The following is a 23,151-nucleotide window of genomic DNA, read 5'->3' as shown; positions in this document are numbered from 1 at the left end:
TAGTCCACAATTCTGAGTTTCCAAGTACCTCTTCTCTAGTACTCTGCTGGAGCTGCACAGCCCCACATTATTTGTAAAACCCTATATTTTCCCTATATCAGATTTTATAAAGTCAAGCTAGTATTAATTGGAAGTAGTTGCAGTTGGACCCAGAGAGAACATGTACAGATTTCCAACCATGCCCGCCAAATTCTTCCATCATGTAGGTATAGGAATTATCATGTTGCAGATTAACCTGATTCTTTTTCATTATTTATCTTTTAATGTGTCATAGAACATACGCAAAATTTGAAAGTACATAGTTACACAGAGTCCACATTTGACACTCCAGTAAATGGTGCCAATCGCCATGGCACCTGAAGATAGCATTCTTCGTTTCTTCTTTCCAGTAAGTTTGGCTATTTCAACTCTGAACTGTAATGTTCATTCTGTTTTGTACAGTTTTATAACTGTTACTCTACACTACTGTAAGTTGTCATCATTGTTGATGTGACAAAATGTCAGCAGCTCAAACGACACTGCTATTTACGACTGCTTTTTGGTCCTCGATCAAATTCCGAAGGACCCACAGAAAACATGCTGTATGATACGATTTTCCAAGTCTGGGATCATCTCCTGATTAACTCTTTATCCTACATGAAGGAAATGCACTGTTTCACATACAAAATGACACCTGTTTACTATAATCAGTTTATTTATCAATTCCTAGTTCATGCATGTGGTATAAGAGTAATGATTGAGAAATTTCTGTATATCTGTATTTCCAATGTAAAAATTTATTTTCTACATCCTGTATCATTTATCCCAACATGCTGAACACCTTATGCATTCTACACATGTATTCCACAACTTATTACCAATGAATATCTGCTGTGGCAACTGCTTCCTTTACATTGAAATCAATTAGTTCCCATTATAAAAACAGAATTTCGTTATGAGCTATTCCTCACTCTGCATATTACATGTATGTTTTGTGTAAATCTCTCACACTGCATATTGCATGTTTGTTTTGTGTTATGTGTTCATTATTTCAATTGACAATGACGGCTGCCATGTTAGACAAATTCAAATGGTTCAAATGGCTCTGAGCACTATGGGGCTTAACATCTGAGGTCATCAGTCCCCTAGACTTAGAACTACTTAAACCTAACTTAGCTAAGGACATCACACACATCCATGCCTGAGGCAGGATTTGAACCTGCGACCGCAGCACCAGCACAGTTCCAGACTGAAGCGCGTAGAACCACTCGGCCACAGCGGCCGGCAGACCCAGAAGGTTCCTGGGGTAGAATAGCCTACTTCTAAATACCATGACGGAAAAAAGCTATGGCATTCTTGCCATATGGCCCACTTCTTCTTCCTGTATTCTATTCCAAATTTCCCCAATCAGTCTGGCAAATTTCTTAACAGAATTTCCAGTCATCCCTTTCTTCGTTTTCAATATGTTGAACAGTGATGGCATTGTACGACCATATACTACTTCATGTGGCAATAATCCTGTATTCATATGCTGTTTTGAGTTGTAGGTGAAGACAAGATACCTCAAATAGACATCCCAGTTGGTCCGATGTGACTCAACATATCCAAGCATCTTCCTGATTGTCCTATTCAGTCTTTCACTTCTTTCATTGTCTTGTGGAAGGAGAGGACTCGTCCTTAACTTCTTCACATTCAATAACGTATGCAATTCCATGAGTAGATCTGACATGAAGTTTGTCCCCTGATCTGTTACTGTTTTTTCAGGCACTTCGAACTTCAGTATACAATTTTCACAAATGCTTGTGCCACTGTTGCTGCCTGCTGGTTTGGCACTGCAACCGTTTCCACCTATCCTGAAAAATTATCTATGATTGTGAGTACATATGTACTCCCAGCAGGTGTTTTATTGAATGGATCTAAAACATCAATCCCCAGAAATTAGAATGGTGCTAATGCCTCAGGTAACCTCTTGTTCAACACAAATCTGCTCTCTGTGCCTACTGTATGCAGTTCTGCTATACTGGTTTACGTCCCTCTGCCTTTTCCTCCACCATTAGCTTTTTGCTACTCTTCTGTTGGTAGATCGGCAACCTCTATGACCCACTAATTTGTGATCATGAGATTCTTGTAGCACTCTATTCCTTAGCTTCAATGGTACTGCAACCCGCAGTCCCAACTTGGTTTCTCTGTATAGCAACCCATACTGCATACAAAACTGTGACTGTTTAAAATACTGCTTACATTCGTTATCTGCTCTTTGTGCAGTTTGCCATTCCTTATGTTCATTATCCCCAGTATGTAATACTGTTACTTTTCTACTTAAGCCATCCTCATTTCTGTGCTTCTTCCCAGGTTTATGCACGACTTCGAAATCAAATTCACTTAGTTTTCCTACCCATCTTGTCAACCTACTAGAAGGATCTTTTAACCCCAACAATCATTTTAATGCTGCATGATCTGTCAATACTCTATACTTTTAACCATACAGATAACATTTGAAATATGTGATTCCATAAATAAGGCTTAACATCTCTTTCTCAATTGTGGAATCCTTTATTTATACAAAATGTAGTTCTCTTGATGCATAAGCTACTGGATGTTCTACACCTTCTGCCTTCTATGACAACACATAGACAAGTTCTTGGTCTGAGGTATGACATGATAAAATAAATTCTCTATTAAAACCTGGAAATACCAATATCAGACTCAGTGTCAAAGCTTCTTTTAGCTCCTTAAAAGCATGCTGGCACTCTTCTGATCACGGAAATTTAGTACCCATTTTTAACAATTGTGTCAATGTCTGGCAATATCTGCAAATCCATTTATGAACCGATGATAATAGTTCATGACTCCTAAGAATGATTGCAAATCCTTTATAGGTTCTTGTGCAAGAAATTCACATACAGCTCTGATTAATCTTGGGTCTGTCTTAACCCCATCTTTACTTATGATATGAGCTAAGTATGGTACCACTCCCATCACATAGTTATGCTTTTCTGTACTAATTGTTAACTTTGCTGCTTTTAGCCTTAGGAATACTTTCCTTAATTACTGCATATACTGTTCCATATCTCTCACGTAGACAATTATGTCATTGAGATACACTAAGGATTGCCGTGGTTTTAAACTTCTTGAGTACTCCATCCAACAACCTCTGAAATGTTGCAGGTGCATTTTTTAATCCAAATGGCATTCTTCTGAATTGATAGTGTTGCCAGTTTGTCGAAAATGGTGTTTTGTGTCAATCTTGTGGTGCAACCTCTGTCTGATGATAACCATTCTTCAAATCCATTGTTGAAAAATATGTGGATCCCCCTAAATGATCCTAGGTTCCTGTGCTGTTTGGCACAGGGTAGGTGCCCATTATGCCTTTCTCATTTAAATGTCTATAATCACAAACCGAGTGAGGTGGTGCAGTGGTAGCACACTGGACTCGCATTCGGGAGGACAACAGTTCAATCCCATCTCCAGCCATCCTGATTTAGGTTTTCCGTGATTTCCCTAAATCGTTTCAGGCAAATGTCAGGATGGTTCCTTTGAAAGGGTACAGCCGATTTCCTTCCCAATCCTTCCCTAACCCAAGCTTGCGCTCCGTCTCTAATGACCTCGTTGTCGACGGGACGTTAAACACTAACCTAACCTAACCTATAATCACAACAAAACCTATATTTTCATGTTCCATCCATGCTCTATTACTTTCTTCAGTTCTTCCATCTTTCAGCTGTTGATTGATAAATTCCTCCAATATTGTCTGTAAGTACCTAGGTATTCTGTATGGTTTGTGGTAGACTGGGGATTCATTTCCCATTGGTATGCGATGCTGTGCAATATGCATAGCTGGTAATAGCCCTTTTGGCAAAAATACATCCTTAAATTCCAAACATAAGTTTTCTATCTGTTCTCTGTTGCTTTCCTCTAGGTGGTTCACTTTTCCTCATAATGCTGTTTCAATGGGATCTGGTGATTTTCCATGGCTGACACCCCTTGTGTCCCATTCTTCTTCCTCCAGGTTATCCATATTAGCAATTAACAACCCCTTTAATAACCCTATGTCCTCTGCACTAAAATTGTGTATGGAAACAGATACTTACTTTTCACCCTTCATTTCTTGTACTTGTGCAATACCTCTTTTAACTAAGCAACTTGTCTGATCTAATACTTCATTCTCATCTAATGGTTCCACCACAGACAAAATTCCTACCAGTAAACTAGACCCAACACTGACCCAGAGTGATTTTCCAGTGCCATTTGGTGCACAATTGTTCAAATCAGTTTTTAGTATGATCATTCGCAGTTTAATCAGTTCGTCATTTGTGACAGACTCCCTTCATGACATTGCTACACTGGCATTGGTTTCACCTAACTGAAACATTTTCCCGTCAAGTTCCACCCTATGATACTGAAGATCAGTTGTGGCACAATACTGATATAAGAAATCTAATCCTAGAACCATGTTGTAGCCCTCACTCACATGTGGGACTCTCTCTACACACTGTTTAAATTGAATCATATATAGGCAAAAGTCTATGTCCATCGATCTTAATGGTATGATATTTTTATCCCCCATTTATCCCCCATTCCATGCAATCTGTACCATGGTGGATCCCATTGCTTATGTTTCACCAGATCACTACTGGCAATCAATACGTGTGCCCCCATGTCCAATAATATCCTGCAACGTATTTTTCACATTGTTCCTCTTATTGCACAGTCCACCTGTGCGTATGATGTTGTAGAATGTAATCTTACAGGGAATAACCGTAATTGGACCTGTGGTAAATGGACAGTGTTTGCAGCTAATATAAAATGCTTCAGGTGTGAGGGAATGGAGTATGTAAGGGGGCAGCATTGCCAGCCTCAGGGGGATGTGGATAAAATAAGAGGAAATGACAGTTTTGGTACTAGAGAACCGGGGAAGTACAAGGTGTTAAACTTTTAAATCTGCAAAATGAAGCAGAGCATCGATATAACAGGTCTCATATTAAAACTGGAAACACTGTTGAGAGAAAATATGGTATGTGGAAGAGAAGATTTCCCATATTATCTGTAGGAATAATCATGAACCATAGACCTTGCTGTTGGTGGGGAGGCTTGCGCGCTTCAGCAACACAGATAGCCGTACCGTAGGTGCAACCACAATGGAGGGGTATCTGTTGAGAGGCCAGACAAACATATGGTTCCTGAAGAGGGGCAGCAGCCTTTTCAGTAGTTGCAGGGGCAACAGTCTGGATGATTGACTGATCTGGCCTTGTAACATTAACCAAAACGGCCTTGCTGTGCTGGTACTGCGAACGGCTGAAAGCAAGGGGAAACTACGGCCGTAATTTTTCCCGAGGGCATGCAGCTTTACTGTATGGATAAATGATGATGGCGTCCTCTTGGGTAAAATATTCTGGAGGTAAGATAGTTCCCCATTCAGATCTCCAGGCAGGACTACTCAGGAGGACGTCGTTATCAGGAGAAAGAAAACTGGCGTTCTACGGATCGGAGCGTGGAATGTCAGATCCCTTAATCAGGCAGGTAGATTAGGAAATTTAAAAAGAGAAATGGATAGGTTGAAGTTAGATATAGTGGGAATTAGTCAAGTTCGGTGGCAGGAGGAACAAGACTTTTGGTCAGGTGAATACAGGGTTATAAATACAAAATCAAATAGGGGTAATGCAGGAGTAGGTTTAATAATGAATAAAAAAATAGGAGTTCAGGTAAGCTACTACAAACAACATAGTGAACACATTATTGTGGCCAAGATAGACACGAAGCCCACGCCTACAACAGTAGTACAAGTTTATATGCCAACTAGCTCTGCAGATGACGAAGAAATTGATGAAATGTATGATGAGATAAAAGAAATTATTCAGGTAGTGAAGGGAGACGAAAATTTAATAGTCATGGGTGATTGAAATTCAGGAGTAGGAAAAGAGAGAGAAGGAAACATAGTAGGTGAATATGGATTGGGGCTAAGAAATGAAAGAGGAAGCCGCCTGGTAGAATTTTGCGCAGAGCATAACTTAATCATAGCTAACACTTGGTTCAAGAATCATGAAAGAAGGTTGTATACATGGAAGAACCCTGGAGATACTAGAAGATATCAGATGGATTATATAATGGTAAGACAGATATTTAGGAACCAGGTTTTAAATTGTAAGACATTTCCAGGGGCAGATGTGGGGACTCTGACCACAATCTATTGGTTATGAACTGTAGATTAAAACTGAATAAACTGCAATAAGGTAGGAATTTAAGGAGATGGGAACTGGATAAACTGAGAGAACCACAGGCTGTAGAGAGTTTCAGAGAGAGCATTAGGGAGCAATTGACAAATACAGGGGAAAGAAATATGGTAGAAGAAGGAGGGATAGCTTTGAGAGATGAAATAGTGAAGGCAGCACAGGATCAAGTAGGTCACAAGACAAGGGCTAGTAGAAATCCTTGGGTAAGAAGAGAGATATTGCATTTAACTGATGAAAGTAGAAAATATAAAAATGTAGTAAATGGAGCAGGCAAAAAGGAATACAAACTTCTTAAAAATGAGATCGACAGGAAGTGCAAAATGGCTAAGCAGGCATGGCTAGAGGACAAACGTAAGGATGTAGAGGCTTATCTCACTAGGGGTAAGATAGATACAGCCTACAGGAAAATTAAAGAGACCTTTGGAGAAAAGACAACCACTTGTATGAATATCAAGGGCTCAGATGGAAACCCAGTTCTAAGCAAAGAAGGGAAAGCAGAAAGGTGGAAGGAGTGTATAGAGGGACTATACAAGGGCGATGTTCTTGAGGACAATATTATGGAAATGGAAGAGGATGTAGATGAAGATGAAATGGGAGATATGATACTGCGTGAAGAATTTGATAGAGCACTGAAAGACCTAAGTCGAAACAAGGCCCCGGGAATAGATAACATTCCATTAGAACTACTGACAGCCTTGGGAGAGCCAGTCCTGACAAAAATCTACCATCTGGTGAGCAAAATGTATGAGACAGGCGAAATACCCTCACACTTCAAGAAGAATATAATAATTCCAATCCCAAAGAAAGCAGGCATTGACAGATATGAAAATTACCGAACTGTCAGTTTAATAAGTCACGGCTGCAAAATACTAACGTGAATTCTGTACAGACGAATGGAAAAACTAGTAGAAGCCGACCTTGGGGAAGATCAGTGTCGAGGGACACGAAAGGGAAGCAGTGGTTGGGAAGGAGTGAGACAGGGTTGTAGCCTCTCCCTGATGTTATTCAATCTGTATATTGAGCAAGCAGTGAAGGAAACAAAATATAAATTCGGAGTAGGTATTAAAATCCATGGAGAAGAAATAAAAACTTTAAGGTTCGCCGATGACATTGTAATTCTGTCAGAGACAGCAAAGGACTTGGAAGAGCAGTTGAACGGAATGGACAGTGTCTTGAAGGGAGGATGTAAGATGAACATCAACAAAAGCAAAACGAGGATAATGGAATGTAGTCGAATTAAGTCGGGCATTGCTGAGGGAATTAGATTGGGAAATGAGACACTTAAAGTAGTAAATGAGTTTTGCTATTTGGGGAGCAAAGTAACTGATGATGGTCGAAGAAGAGAGGATATAAAATGTAGACTGGCAATAGCAAGGAAAGCATTTCTGAAGAAGAGAAATTTGTTAACATCGAGTATAGATTTAAATGTCAGGAAGTCATTTCTGAAAGTATTTGTATGGAGTGTAGCCATGTATGGAAGTGAAACATGGATGATAAATAGTTTGGACAAGAAGAGAGTAGAAGCCTTTGAAATGTGGTGCTACAGAAGAATGCTGAAGATTAGATGGGTAGATCACGTAACTAATGAGGAAGTATTGAATAGGATTGGGGAGAAGAGGAGTTTGTGGCACAACTTGAAAAAGAAGAAGGGATCGGTTGGTAGGACATGTTCTGAGGCATCAAGGGATCACCAATTTAGTATTTGAGGGCAGCGTGGACGTTTTGGGAGATGAAGAAGCTTGCACAGGATAGAGTAGCATGGAGTGCTGCATCAAACCAGTCTCAGGACTGAAGACCACAACAACAACAACATAAGATGTAATCCACAGAAAGCAATGTCAATAATTGTGGGTACAGCTGTCTTGCATAATATTGCGAGGAGTACAAGCAGTGAAGAACCACCAGAAGATTCTGAAATTTCTCGACTTTTAAATCAGTTACGTGATCCTAGAGGCCCCAACATTGAAGACAACGATCCAGTGCTACCTGGACAGCAGATGTATTGTGATGATACATTACCTGGAAGAGCAGTTCACCATGCTATAATTAATGAACATTTCGGATAATCTAACATAAACTCAGACATTGTTCGTAATGAAAAATTATGATTATAGTTATGGGATTTCACCATATTTTCAATTTTTCAGATTATCAGCATATAATCTATTTTGTTTCTGCTGTCTAGCGAACATAAAAGTACTCACTGAACTGGGTGTGTGATGCAAAATTTGAGGTTTTGGCGTGCCAGGGACAGGATGTGCTGCCTACAGACAATTACCCAGCTGCTGCTTTTCTGAGATATTTTTTTAGTGTGGAACTGTTGATAATACAGTCTTAAAGATATATTTCTTGCATCACATTGGTTGTGAAAGCAATGCAGCACTCTGTTATTTATATACATGTTCAGTTTCTGGGTATTTACTTAAATTTGAGAACAAATGACTCCATTACATTTAGAGTGTGTGAGAGTAAAAGCGAGTAGAATAAAATATAATGGATATTTCTGTATTATGTTCACTATATATCCTAACCATCTCTTAAATTTTCTACTGTAACAACAAATATGTGAATGTCCAACAGTTTTGCAATATTAAAAGAGCACATTCTTTATTATTAGAACCTTTCAGTTTAGAGATTATTTTACTGCACTTCTGCTCAGTATTAATGCAGTCTTATCACCTAGATTAGCTTAAACTTGTGAATATGCAGTAAACACATAGGCACAAAATAAATAATCATTTGTGTAATAACATAAAATGTCAGTTTGGGATTGTTTATTTGTTAAATTGTTTCCATATTAATCACTACTCTTTATTTACAATATGATTTTCTTCAAACATAAGTGTGTGTGGCTATAAGGTTGTAAGGTTGTGCAAAGAATTGAATTACGATGTTAATTCTAGTCAGTCATGCGTGTAGCAGCACTTTACACAATATTATGTTCAACTGTATGGTTACGAAGGTTAGGTGGACGGCGGAAAGACACTCTTGGCGGAGTAACCTGTTAGTTCATCCCTATGAAATCCCCAAACCACCTTCCCTACCCTCTGGCTCCTATCCTTGTAACCACCCCCGATGCAAAACCTGTCCCATGCACCCTCCCACCACCACCTACTCCAGTCCTGTAACCCGGAAGGTGTACACGATCAAAGGCAGAGCCACGTGTGAAAGCACCCACGTGATTTACCAACTGACCTGCCTACACTGTGATGCATTCTATGTGGGAATGACCAGCAACAAACTGTCCATTCGCATGAATGGACACAGGCAGACAGTGTTTGTTGGTAATGAGGATCACCCTGTGGCTAAACATGCCTTGGTGCACAGCCAGCACATCTTGGCACAGTGTTACACTGTCCGGGTTATCTGGATACTTCCCACCAACACCAACCTATCCGAACTCCGGAGATGGGAACTTGCCCTTCAGTATATCCTCTCTTCTCGTCATCCGCCAGGCCTCAATCTCCGCTAATTTCAAGTTGCCGCCACTCATACCTCACCTGTCTTTCAACAACTTCTTTGCCTCTACACTTCGGCCTCGACTGACATCTCTGCCCAAACTCTTTGTCTTTAAATATGTCTGCTTGTGTCTGTATGTGTGGCTGGATATGTGCGTGTGTGCGAGTGTATACCTGTCCTTTTTTCCCCCTAAGGTAAGTCTTTCCGCTCCCGGGATTGGAATGACTCCTTACCCTCTCCCTTAAAACCCACTTCCTTTCGTCTTCCCCTCTCCTTCCCTCTTTCCTGATGAGGCAACAGTTTGTTGCGAAAGCTTGAATTTTGTGTGTATGTTTGTGTTTGTTTGTGTGTCTATCGACCTGCCAGCGCTTTTGTTCGGTAAGTCACCTCATCTTTGTTTTTATATATAATTTTTCCCACGTGGAATGTTTCCTTCCATTATATATATATTGAAGACAAATTTGTGTTTTAGAAATTGCCACCAAAAACAAGTTCTCATTGCTACAAAGGGCAATGGAACTTTGTCAGCAATGTCTAATTCTTTGGGGATTAGTGCAAGAGCAATAATTAGTTAAGGAGTGTGCTACTTCAGAAGATATGAAAGCAGAACTGTAATGCTGTGGGTTGACAGTACGAAGTGTCATACTTTAAGTTATTACTGAGGGAAACTCCCTCCCTCCCTCTGTCACTGATATTGGTTCAGTTTTTTCACATATTTAATGCTCACCTGTACAGAAGGGAATTCCTTGTCATTGCATAGTGCCACAGAAAAAATGCCTCACTACAAATACAGTTGTGGCAGAAGTTATGGGTTGCCATCATAAACATTAGCAGGTGCAGAGTATTGCTAAGAAAGCCACACAGGCTATGATTACTATAGCAGAAAACAGTGACCCATCATAGGAACGCATTTCTGAAAATATCTTGCTACAAATTTTGTTGTGATAAAAGTTATGGGCTGACATTATAAACATTAACAGGTGCAGAGTATTGCTAGAAAAGCCACACAATGCTAATCTCACTACTGTCCATATTAGCAATGTATTGGGTTTGGGTTGTTTTGGGGAAGGAGACCAGACAGCGAGGTCATCGGTCTCATCGGATTAGGGAAGGACGGGGAAGGCAGTCGGCCGTGCCCTTTCAAAGGAACTATCCCGACATTTGCCTGGAGCGATTTAGGGAAATCACGGAAAACCTAAATCAGGATGGCCAGACGCGGGATTGAACCGTTGTCCTCCCGAATGCGAGTCCAGTGTCTAACCACTGCGCCACCTCGCTCGGTAGCAATGTATTACTCAATAATGCCTCTCTACAAATACTGTTATGGTAAATGTTACAGGTTTCCACCACACACATTACCAAGTGGTGTGGCTAGGAAAGCCACATATGCTATGCTTACTTTTGCAGAAAAGAGAACCCACTACAGCAATGTATTTCTCAAAATGCCTCACTTCAAATTGTATTGTCATAAAAGATATAGATTCCCATTACAAACATTACGAGGTGCAGAGTATTGCACGGAAAATGGCGCACACAAAATTATGATTTGGAGCACTTTCCCTCATAATTTAATATGTTAGGATATTTCTGGTATAAACAATGCAAAACATGATAACATTGGGCCTCATGTATATAACTGTTACAGCACATATGTTCATTCCAAAGTTAGAGTAACAAAGATGCTTTATTACTATTATTTTGTTTCCTTAACAGTCTACCTCATTGTTAAGTCATTTAAGTAGAAATTGGCACCTGACGTTATGGCTGCAGGCCTGCAACTGACATGTAGCTTACTTGTGTAAACTGCAGTGTTGCTAATCTGTTTTTATATATGAAGTAATTGTAATTTTAAGTGATTGGATGAAACTTAGTCCAGACCAAATAAGCTGTAAGCAGATATTACACAGACAACAACTAGGATAGTAGCAGTATCACTAACAGGACAAACACAGAGAAACAATTTGAACTGTGAGACAACTTTAATACATTAGATAGAATACAACACAGCACAAAAAATTACAAAAATTCACTGTCACAGGAAAAAAAAGTCGCGTGTCACTGGCATTTTTCTTCTTCCAGTATTTTAGTTTTTCTTTCAGGGCCAGAATCATTAAATTTTTAATCCTCAGCTCCTTTTGATGCTCTGCCTTCATCATGTGTAATTGGGCCTCCAGTAGTTCCACTCTCTTCCTGCACACATTTTCGATTACTGTTCCTGAACCTGATGGCCTTGGTTTTGCAGGCATCCTATGATGATGCCATGTATTTTTCAGCGTACAAATGTTTTCATTGGGTTGATCAGGAGACTGTGAAACAGATTGCAGCTGGGCGACATCCACCAGAACACTCTTTGGTGTCTCTTTACTTTGTATTATGACAGGTGTGTGGGAAGTGCTAGGTTGTGTGCACTCTGCTAACTCGACAACTGAAGCAGGTGGCGTGTTCTCACTGCACTGCACTGCACTGCACTCCATGTTGACAACATCCACAATCATGCTAAACTGTGCATCGGAATCGTATGCATTTGTTAACGGTTTCATTGAGGAACCAACAATTTCTAATGGTTTAGCCCGATCATGGATCTTGGTTTTTTAGGTAGGCTTCCCCCCACCTGTTTTATACACTTCAACCTTTTCTTCTGCAAGGTCTTTTCGAAATCTTCTTTTCATATTTTCATAACAGATTTTCAGCCTGTCACAGGATCTTTTTGTCACACCTGAAATTAAATAAATGTTGTAGTTTGTAGTACCATAAATTAATTCTTATATTATTTACATTCATAAGTCCATTTTGCATTCTGAGGCTCTTAACTTATTTATAACTGCAATAAAAATCTAAGATCTGTATATGGCTTTTGTTTACATATCAGTTCATTAAAAAGAAAGTGGTATAGGCATATATGAAGAATACGGCACAGGACTAAGTGAGAAACGTATGTTCACAATTTTCAACATAAAAGCTTCCGTTAGTCACATAATATTTAGTTAACAGTAGCACGGCATTGGATTTTAAATTTAAAACTAACAAAACAATTCCAACCATAAATGTACATAGTCCTATCATGTATTTCAGTGGTACGTCAATAACAGTTTCAAATTTCAAACTAAAAGCCAGTGTGTATCATATCCTACCCTTACGATGAACCTAGAAAAGTTATTCATTTATGAGTAAACTTACCAGGAGTAGAATTAAATTCCACCTCCACATGGTACCACATTGCCTGTTTTTCTTTTAAGCTGCAGCCGTCGGTTTTCTTATTTTCAAGAACGGATGCATTTGCACCCATCAGTTCAAGAAGTACATCTATCTTGTACTTCGAGAAATTCGGTGTTGTTCTTTTATTCTCCATTATTCTCCAAAAAAGAAACCAACAGATCAGAAATAGGTACCGAGGTACGTACACACACTTCTGCTTGTCGCCGGAAAAAACAGCAAAGATAGAATGGGGCACCAGCGATTATCTGTGCAATTTCATGTTTACTAACATCTTTTCATTGCCAGGACACATTCCATTGCAATGTAGAGAGTTTACTGCGGTCAAATGCACAGTTGGCTAACGATGGTTTGCTGACCAGTGATTAACGTTGGTGCACTGCAGAAACATTTTAAATGCGATTTACTTTTAACCATGATCGCGTGACCTTGGTTATCATGCTTTTTGACCAGGGTTGGTGCACTCGGCCATCAGGTATTCCTGATCAGACCAACCAGACCAGATTTCCAATGTCTCCCACAAAGGTCTGCACAACCTCGGTTGCCTTATCAGAGAAAAGAGCAATTAAACTTGTGACTGACTGATCTATACCTGTTGTGACAATCAAGTTCTACCAACCAGCACCATTCTCTATTATCGGCTGGTAATTGTGCTACCTTTTTTAACAATGTGCGTACTGCTTCCAGCTCTGACATTCCTTGCATCTATGGTTCTCTCGATGCTTTGCCCTCAACAACATTCAGTAATGACTGAGAACCTGTTCTTAGTAAGATTAAGGTGAAGCATGAGATATAACAAGATGACTAACAATGTGGATGGAACACCAACAGCTGTACCACTGACACTACCTCTACAGCTGCTACCACAAACACAGTTGGTGTGTTTCTTCTAGCATGGACCTCATGACAAACATCACTCTGGAGATACAGGGGCAGGGGCAGGGGCGGGGGCAGGGGCAGGGGCAGGGGCAGGGGCAGGGGCTAGACATGAATTGTACCTACATGCACCCAGGAGGTCAATTCATCAGCTCAACTGATGATGGTAACAGGGTTGCTTACCAAAATATTGTGCCTGTTGGACATTGAGAACTGGCAGTGCAACCATGGACTGTTCTGTTACTGTAGGTTATCATTCACTACTCTGAAATAACAATGTATCTATGTGGTTAGTTGTGAATGCATTAGTACAAATAGCATACAGAGCTCTTGATGTTCATACATAATTAAAAGAACAATTAATGATTTGCCACTGGTTGCATTATTTGAGTGTAATTCAAGAAATAAGGAAAGCAATTCTGGATTCAAAATGTGTTGTGATTGTATAGTATGCTGATCTGCCTTTTTTATTTGATGAATAACTGACACGATCGTTTAATAACATGTGCACTCTTTATCGGTGGAAGGTAAGAAATAATGAGCATAGTTTGCTAACACTTAACACTATAAATAGGAGCTATTTTTAGATGTGTTTCAGGTGGTGATGATGCTCATATCTGTACCCCCCCCCTCTTCATATAAGGAAACAGTCAATTTACACTGCTGGGATTGCTTTCCATCTGTATTTAATGAAATTTCTTTCTTAGTCTTCAGCGACTTAAGTATTTAGAGTACTTCAATATTTGTGTTCTATAAGAATGAGAAATAATGCACCACAGACAACATTATTGATTTGTGTTTTTATTTACTGTTGAATTTTATTTTCAGAATCAACAAATGTAGGTGTGCATACATAGACTTTGATAATTGTACACAGTCTGTTAGTTATGTTAACACCAACTGATAGCTTCATTTAGGCTTAATGAAGTGTTCTGGATTGGAATAATCAGTTGGTATTTGAGAAATGTTAATACAAGTTTCTATATCCTTTATTGACCACTTGCAGCAGAAGAGGTTGTGTGATTAATATGTTGTGGAGTGCATCAGTATTTTTACAACAGAATTCTGGAAATTTAAATATCATTCTGCATCTGTAATTTGTAAACATCTCTGTATTGTTTAAGTGAAAAAGTTGTGTTGCATTTTAGAATGGATCTTTCAATAAACTGTTATAAATACTGACTTTTAAATTTATATATAAAAACAAAGATGAGGTGACTTACCGAACAAAAGCGCTGGCAGGTCGATAGACACACAAACAAACACAAACACACACACAAAATTCAAGCTTTCGCAACAAACTGTTGCCTCATCAGGAAAGAGGGAAGGAGAGGGGAAGACGAAAGGAAGTGGGTTTTAAGGGAGAGGGTAAGGAGTCATTCCAATCCCGGGAGCGGAAAGACTTACCTTAGGGGGAAAAAAGGACAGGTATACACTCGCACACACGCACATATCCATCCACACATACAGACACAAGCAGACATATTTAAAGACAAAGAGTTTGGGCAGAGATGTCAGTCGAGGCAGAAGTGTAGAGGCAAAGAAGTTGTTGAAAGACAGGTGAGGTATGAGTGGCGGCAACTTGAAATTAGCGGAGATTGAGGCCTGGCGGATGACGAGAAGAGAGGATATACTGAAGGGCAAGTTCCCATCTCCGGAGTTCGGATAGGTTGGTGTTGGTGGGAAGTATCCAGATAACCCGGACGGTGTAACACTGTGCCAAGATGTGCTGGCTGTGCACCAAGGCATGTTTAGCCACAGGGTGATCCTCATTACCAACAAACACTGTCTGCCTGTGTCCATTCATGCGAATGGACAGTTTGTTGCTGGTCATTCCCACATAGAATGCATCACAGTGTAGGCAGGTCAGTTGGTAAATCACGTGGGTGCTTTCACACGTGGCTCTGCCTCTGATCGTGTACACCTTCCGGGTTACAGGACTGGAGTAGGTGGTGGTGGGAGGGTGCATGGGACAGGTTTTGCATCGGGGGCGGTTACAAGGATAGGAGCCAGAGGGTAGGGAAGGTGGTTTGGGGATTTCATAGGGATGAACTAACAGGTTACGAAGGTTAGGTGGACGGCGGAAAGACACTCTTGGCGGAGTGGGGAGGATTTCATGAAGGATGGATCTCATTTCAGGGCAGGATTTGAGGAAGTCGTATCCCTGCTGGAGAGCCACATTCAGAGTCTGGTCCAGTCCCGGAAAGTATCCTGTCACAAGTGGGGCACTTTTGTGGTTCTTCTGTGGGGGATTCTGGGTTTGAGGGGACGAGGAAGTGGCTCTGGTTATTTGCTTCTGTACCAGGTCGGGAGGGTAGTTGCGGGATGCGAAAGCTGTTTTCAGGTTGTTGGTGTAATGATTCAGGGATTCCGGACTGGAGCAGATTCGTTTGCCACGAAGACCCAGGCTGTAGGGAAGGGACCGTTTGATGTGGAATGGGTGGCAGCTGTCATAATGGAGGTACTGTTGCTTGTTGGTGGGTTTGATGTGGACGGACGTGTGAAGTTGGCCATTGGACAGGTGGAGGTCAACGTCAAGGAAAGTGGCATGGGATTTGGAGTAGGACCAGGTGAAACTGATGGAACCAAAGGAGTTGAGGTTGGAGAGGAAATTCTGGAGTTCTTCTTCACTGTGAGTCCAGATCATGAAGATGTCATCAATAAATCTGTACCAAACTTTGGGTTGGCAGACTTGGGTAACCAAGAAGGCTTCCTCTAAGCGACCCATGAATAGGTTGGCGTACGAGGGGGCCATCCTGGTGCCCATGGCTGTTCCCTTTAATTGTTGGAAGCCTTCTTGGTTACCCAAGTCTGCCAACCCAAAGTTTGGTACAGATTTATTGATGACATCTTCATGATCTGGACTCACAGTGAAGAAGAACTCCAGAATTTCCTCTCCAACCTCAACTCCTTTGGTTCCATCAGTTTCACCTGGTCCTACTCCAAATCCCATGCCACTTTCCTTGACGTTGACCTCCACCTGTCCAATGGCCAACTTCACACGTCCGTCCACATCAAACCCACCAACAAGCAACAGTACCTCCATTATGACAGCTGCCACCCATTCCACATCAAACGGTCCCTTCCCTACAGCCTGGGTCTTCGTGGCAAACGAATCTGCTCCAGTCCGGAATCCCTGAATCATTACACCAACAACCTGAAAACAGCTTTCGCATCCCGCAACTACCCTCCCGACCTGGTACAGAAGCAAATAACCAGAGCCACTTCCTCGTCCCCTCAAACCCAGAATCCCCCACAGAAGAACCACAAAAGTGCCCCACTTGTGACAGGATACTTTCCGGGACTGGACCAGACTCTGAATGTGGCTCTCCAGCAGGGATACGACTTCCTCAAATCCTGCCCTGAAATGAGATCCATCCTTCATGAAATCCTCCCCACTCCGCCAAGAGTGTCTTTCCGCCGTCCACCTAACCTTCGTAACCTGTTAGTTCATCCCTATGAAATCCCCAAACCACCTTCCCTACCCTCTGGCTCCTATCCTTGTAACCGCCCCCGATGCAAAACCTGTCCCATGCACCCTCCCACCACCACCTACTCCAGTCCTGTAACCCGGAAGGTGTACACGATCAGAGGCAGAGCCACGTGTGAAAGCACCCACGTGATTTACCAACTGACCTGCCTACACTGTGATGCATTCTATGTGGGAATGACCAGCAACAAACTGTCCATTCGCATGAATGGACACAGGCAGACAGTGTTTGTTGGTAATGAGGATCACCCTGTGGCTAAACATGCCTTGGTGCACAGCCAGCACATCTTGGCACAGTGTTACACCGTCCGGGTTATCTGGATACTTCCCACCAACACCAACCTATCCGAACTCCGGAGATGGGAACTTGCCCTTCAGTATATCCTCTCTTCTCGTCATCCGCCAGGCCTCAATCTCCGCTAATTTCAAGTTGCCGCCACTCATACCTCACCTGTCTTTCAACAACTTCTTTGCCTCTACACTTCTGCCTCGACTGACATCTCTGCCCAAACTCTTTGTCTTTAAATATGTCTGCTTGTGTCTGTATGTGTGGATGGATATGTGCGTGTGTGCGAGTGTATACCTGTCCTTTTTTCCCCCTAAGGTAAGTCTTTCCGCTCCCGGGATTGGAATGACTCCTTACCCTCTCCCTTAAAACCCACTTCCTTTCGTCTTCCCCTCTCCTTCCCTCTTTCCTGATGAGGCAACAGTTTGTTGCGAAAGCTTGAATTTTGTGTGTGTGTTTGTGTTTGTTTGTGTGTCTATCGACCTGCCAGCGCTTTTGTTCGGTAAGTCACCTCATCTTTGTTTTTATATATATTTTTTCCCACGTGGAATGTTTCCTTCCATTATACTGACTTTTAAATTATTGTACTGAGTGAAATGGAGGGGGGGCGGGTGACAGAGATGACTGTGCCAGGTAAAAAAAAAAAAGGTACATTGTTGTATGTTCATTTATAATGAAAAGCAGTGGTACTCTGTTATATTATTCTCATCTATAGTAAAAAAAAGTAGCTGCACCACAGCATGCAAAATGTAATTTTGTTTATTATAAATAAACATTCAGTTTATATAGCCACTGTATGAATTTACCACTCTAATGAACTTGTTTGGGTGTATTATTGTGTGTGAATTGGCAGCCATTCTTGATCTGTCCTTTGGATATGAGTGTCCAACTTTCCTTAGAGGATATCATTGTAGATGTTCACTTCGGTCTGAAAATCTCTTAGTTGGTTTTAACATGCAATTATGCTACATAAATGGGAGTTACAACTGCGTATTTAGCTTGATATAAAGTAGACAACAGTCTATACTTTTTATGTCTCTGACATAACAACTGGATCCCCATATCACTATTGCATCAGAAATATCTAAGGAAAGTGATGGAAATAGTAGGTGTTGGATATACATAGCTTATCACAGTTGGTTTTAACATGCAATTATGCTACATAAATGGGAGTTACAACTGCGTATTTAGCTTGATATAAAGTAGACAACAGTCTATACTTTTTATGTCTCTGACATAACAACTGGATCCCCATATCACTATTGCATCAGAAATATCTAAGGAAAGTGATGGAAATAGTAGGTGTTGGATATACATAGCTTATCACAGTTGGTTTTAACATGCAATTATGCTACATAAATGGGAGTTACAACTGCGTATTTAGCTTGATATAAAGTAGACAACAGTCTATACTTTTTATGTCTCTGACATAACAACTAGATCCCCATATCACTATTGCATCAGAAATATCTAAGGAAAGTGATGGAAATAGTAGGTGTTGGATATACATAGCTTATCACAGAACATGGAGGTCAGAGGCTTGCCTACCCTGTAAAGTGGGATGAGCAGCAATCTGTATCAGATCTGATGACATAGTACATTGCTGATGCAGGTACAAGTGTTTTGGAACACACCATTCAGTGCACATTGTTAAAAATGGGGCTCCACAGTAAATGACCCCGACATGCATTCATGCTGACCCAACAACATAGACAATTATGATTGCAGTGGGCACAGAATAATTGAGATTTGACTGTGGGTTAATGTAAACCTGTCACTTTAATGGATGTATCATTTTTCTTGTTACACCAGGTCTACATCCACAGTTACATATATACTCCACTAGCCACCAAGCGGTGTGTGGCGGAGGGCACAATTCACGCCGAAGTCATATTCCTCACCCCCACCCCCCTCTGTTCCACAAGCAGATCACGCGAGTGAAAAATGACTGTCTGAACGCCTCAGTATGAGCTCTAATTTCCCTTAACTTTGAATAGTGATCATTGCGTGATTTGAAAGTTGGTGGTAATAATATATGCTCTACATCCTCGGCGAAGATTGGATTTTGGTATTTAGTGAGCAGCCCCTTCCGTTTAGCGCGTTGTCTATCCGCAAGTGTGTCCCACTTCAAACTATCTATGAGATTTGTAACACTCTTGTGATGGCTAAATGTACCAGTCACGAATCTTGCCGCTCTCCTTTCGACGTTCTCAATATCTTGAATGAGACCCAACTGGTAAGGATTCCGTACAGACAAACAATACTTTAAGCCTGGACGAACTAATGTATTGCAAGCAATTTCCTTTGTTGAAGGACTGTATCGCGTCAGGATTCTACCAATAAACCACAATCTAGAGTTTGCCTTGCCCGTTACTTGTGTAATCTGATCATTCCATTTGAGATCATTTCGAATAACCACACCCAGATACTTGACAGATGTTACCACTTCCAAAGACTGGGCATTTATTTTGTACTCGTACATTAATGGGGATTTTCGCATTGTTATACACAGTAGGTTACACTTACTAATATTGAGAGATAACTGCCAGTCATTACACCACACATTTATTTTCTGCAAATCCTCATTGATTTGTCCACAACTTTCACGTGATACTACTTTCCTGTAGACTACAGCATCATTGACAAACAATCTAATGCTACTGTCAATACCATCAACCAGATCGTTTATGTAATTCGTGAAAAGCAGCAAACCTATTACGGTGCCCTGGAGCACACCTGAAGTTACGCTTGTTTCTGTTGGAGTCACCCCATTCAGGATGACATACTGCTCTCTGTCTGTTAGAAAACTTTCTATCCAACTGCATATGTCATTGGGTAGACAACAAGTGCACACTTTTTGGAGCAGGTGACAGTGCGGAACTGAGTTGAATGCCTTTTGAAAGTCAAGAAATATGGCATCAACCTGGGAGCTGGAATCTAGAGCCTGTTGTATATCATGCACAAAGAGGGCCAGCTGTGTCTCATACGACCGCTGTTTCCTAAAACCGTGCTGGTTTCTGCAAATGAGCTTCTCAGAGTCTAGAAAGGTCAATATGTCTGAACACAAAATATGTCGATGCTTGTTTCCAGATAGCCTGCATCCAAGTGAACAGTTGTTCAAAACATGTGCTATGCCATGCACACAGGCTGGTGTGGACAGTATTATACTATGTAGGACATTCACCTGTGCTTCCATAAGATGTGTGGCAGTACTCAAAGGCACTATGATGGTTGTGCATTACTTGAGCAGTATTGCGGACCATCTGCATCGCTTCATGCTTGAGGTCTTCCCCTATGGCGATGGCATCTTTCAGCCAGATATTTGTCAATCTCACAAGTCCAGAATTATGCTACAGTGGTTTGAAGAGCATGATAGTGAATTTATGTTTATGCCTTGATAACCAGATTTGCATAATCTGAACCTAATGGAACACATATGGGGCAATATCAGGCAGCAACTATGTATGGACAAAGCACTGTCTTGCTGTTAATGGGAATTGTGTGTCCTGTGCATAGACATGTGATGCTACATACCTCCAGAAACCTGTTAAGGACCTGATGAATCCATGCCATGAATAATGACTGCTTTATTGCATATCAAAGGTTGGCCAACATGATATTAAGGAGGTGGTTGTAACAGTTTGGCTCATCAGTGTATCATCTTCAGATATTCATTAGTGAATAGGTTGTCAATTTACATGCAAGATATCACACTTGTGCTATTCTTTTGCAGTAATGGCACATATGGTCTTCCCACTATAGTGGGGAATCAATGTGAAACTCAGAAACCTTTACTGATTTTTGTTCCAGAGACATCACATCATCAACTTAACACTTATACTTCCTTTGCAGAGTGTAAATTGAACAAAAATAATATCTATAGGGATGTGAATAAATATATTTTATGTATTGCTTCTGCCATGCAATAAGATTTTTCACTCTCATTATTAACCAACAGATGGCGTATCCAAGCAGCTGCCACACGGGACCACTTACTCAGTCTTTCAACCTCAGGGACTTCACCTGTCCTTAATGTTGAAGACTCACCTGACCACTCACAGGTAAGAGAAAGAGAGAGAGAGAGAGAGAGAGAGAGAGATGGAAAACCTAGAATGGAATGTAACAATATTATGAAAAGGACAGTTGCTACTTACCATATAGCAGAGATGTTGAATCACAGATAGTCACAACAAAAACACTTGTGTGTGTGTGTGGTCTGTTTTTGACAAAGGCCTTGTTAGCCTAAAGCTTATTTTGTGATAGTGTTTTTGTTGGGCCTATCTGCGATTCAGCATCTCTACTATATGGTGAGTAGCAGTTATTCTTTTCAAAAAATATACATCCCTTAAACTATTTCACAATATAATTTTCTGCAACTGCAGCAATGGATGACCTTCGGTGTACACTCTCTGTAAAACTCTGTTGCCAGTGACCTTAACTTAGATTGAACAGCATAATAAAGCACATTGTCAACAAAATGCTGTGATTATGACTGTTTTCCATATTAAAGATGAAGTAGTAATGGCTGGGGGCTGAATCAGGGCTCTCTCATTTGAAACTTGTAAGATGTTCTCAAATGTTTGTGGTTATGTATGGGTGAACATTGCTGTTATCATGTAGTAACATGTTTAAAGTTTTGCTGTATACTTTTAAACTGACTGATGTGCCTTGTTACTTAAACTGAACCTTCAGTGCATCTTTCCTACAACTATAGATGGGAATCATAAACTCCTTCAAACATCATGTCTGGTGGCATGTTGAAGGATTTTATGATGAGCTGATGGTGTTCCACTCCATACACTGCTGTTTTGTCTCAGTGTTCACATATAGGACCCCTGTCTTCATCTGTATCAATGTGATCAAAAATTCATCTACAAGTTATAGGGTGAATGAGAGAGCTAAATGTATTCTGTGGGTATTATGTGCAGTTGAAAAAAGAGAGCACGAAACTTGTGATTGCCTAATTAGTTAGTTATCATGTCACACAAAACTTAATGAAAGGTGAGGAAAATTGTTTCCTAAATCCATACTTATGAGTCACTGGTTTTCTCTCTGTGGTTTGCTATTTTTGCACAAGTTCATTGGTGACTGCAGACAGTAGTTCCAGCCTTACCTTATTGTGCACATAATTTCATCTGTCCAAAAGCATGAGTGCCTACAGAACCTCACATTTCATTCCTGTGTCTGCTGCCCCCCATCCTTTCCCCCCTGCTTCACTTAGGATTTCTCTTCCACCCATCCATTTTAAAGCCCCACATATGTGGAAACATTGCCTGTTTGCCTTGTCTTGTCACACTTGAAACTTCTTTATCTGATAAAATGAAGTACAATAATACATATTTAATAAGTATTATGTGTACTTTGTTTATTTTTCACCATGTGTTCTGATTGTGATCATGAAATTAAAAATGTATTACAATGTTCCAGAACTGAGTAAGGTAAAACTCTAACCTGAAAGAGGTACATGTTTTCCAGCTGCGATGAGCAGGATAGCTGCAGTTGCCGCAGAACCTTTTCCCATAGACGAGACATGCGTGCATTATGCTTTTGAGGTGACTGCCTGCTAGTTACCAGACAGGCAACTCTCATGCCCACCTCTGCTGTAGAGCATGCTAACC

The 23,151-nt window shown here is 40.8% G+C and overlaps 1 protein-coding gene across 1 annotated transcript in view; it reads left to right on the top strand.

Annotated features, from left to right (window-relative positions):
* The window catches only part of LOC126471204 (KICSTOR complex protein SZT2-like), a 525,225-nt gene that overhangs the window by 452,047 nt on the left and 50,027 nt on the right, over positions 1 to 23,151 (top strand). Inside the window, exon 33 of the mRNA XM_050099318.1 lies at positions 21,492 to 21,594. Within this exon, the coding sequence (XP_049955275.1) occupies positions 21,492 to 21,594 (103 nt within the window). The remainder of the gene's footprint in view (positions 1 to 21,491; positions 21,595 to 23,151) is intronic.

The sequence above is a fragment of the Schistocerca serialis genome, chromosome 3 (assembly GCF_023864345.2).
Source record: "Schistocerca serialis cubense isolate TAMUIC-IGC-003099 chromosome 3, iqSchSeri2.2, whole genome shotgun sequence".
NCBI lineage: Eukaryota > Metazoa > Arthropoda > Insecta > Orthoptera > Acrididae > Schistocerca > Schistocerca serialis.
Note: the sequence above shows the minus strand (reverse complement) of the source record. Positions and strands in the feature narration are given on the sequence as shown.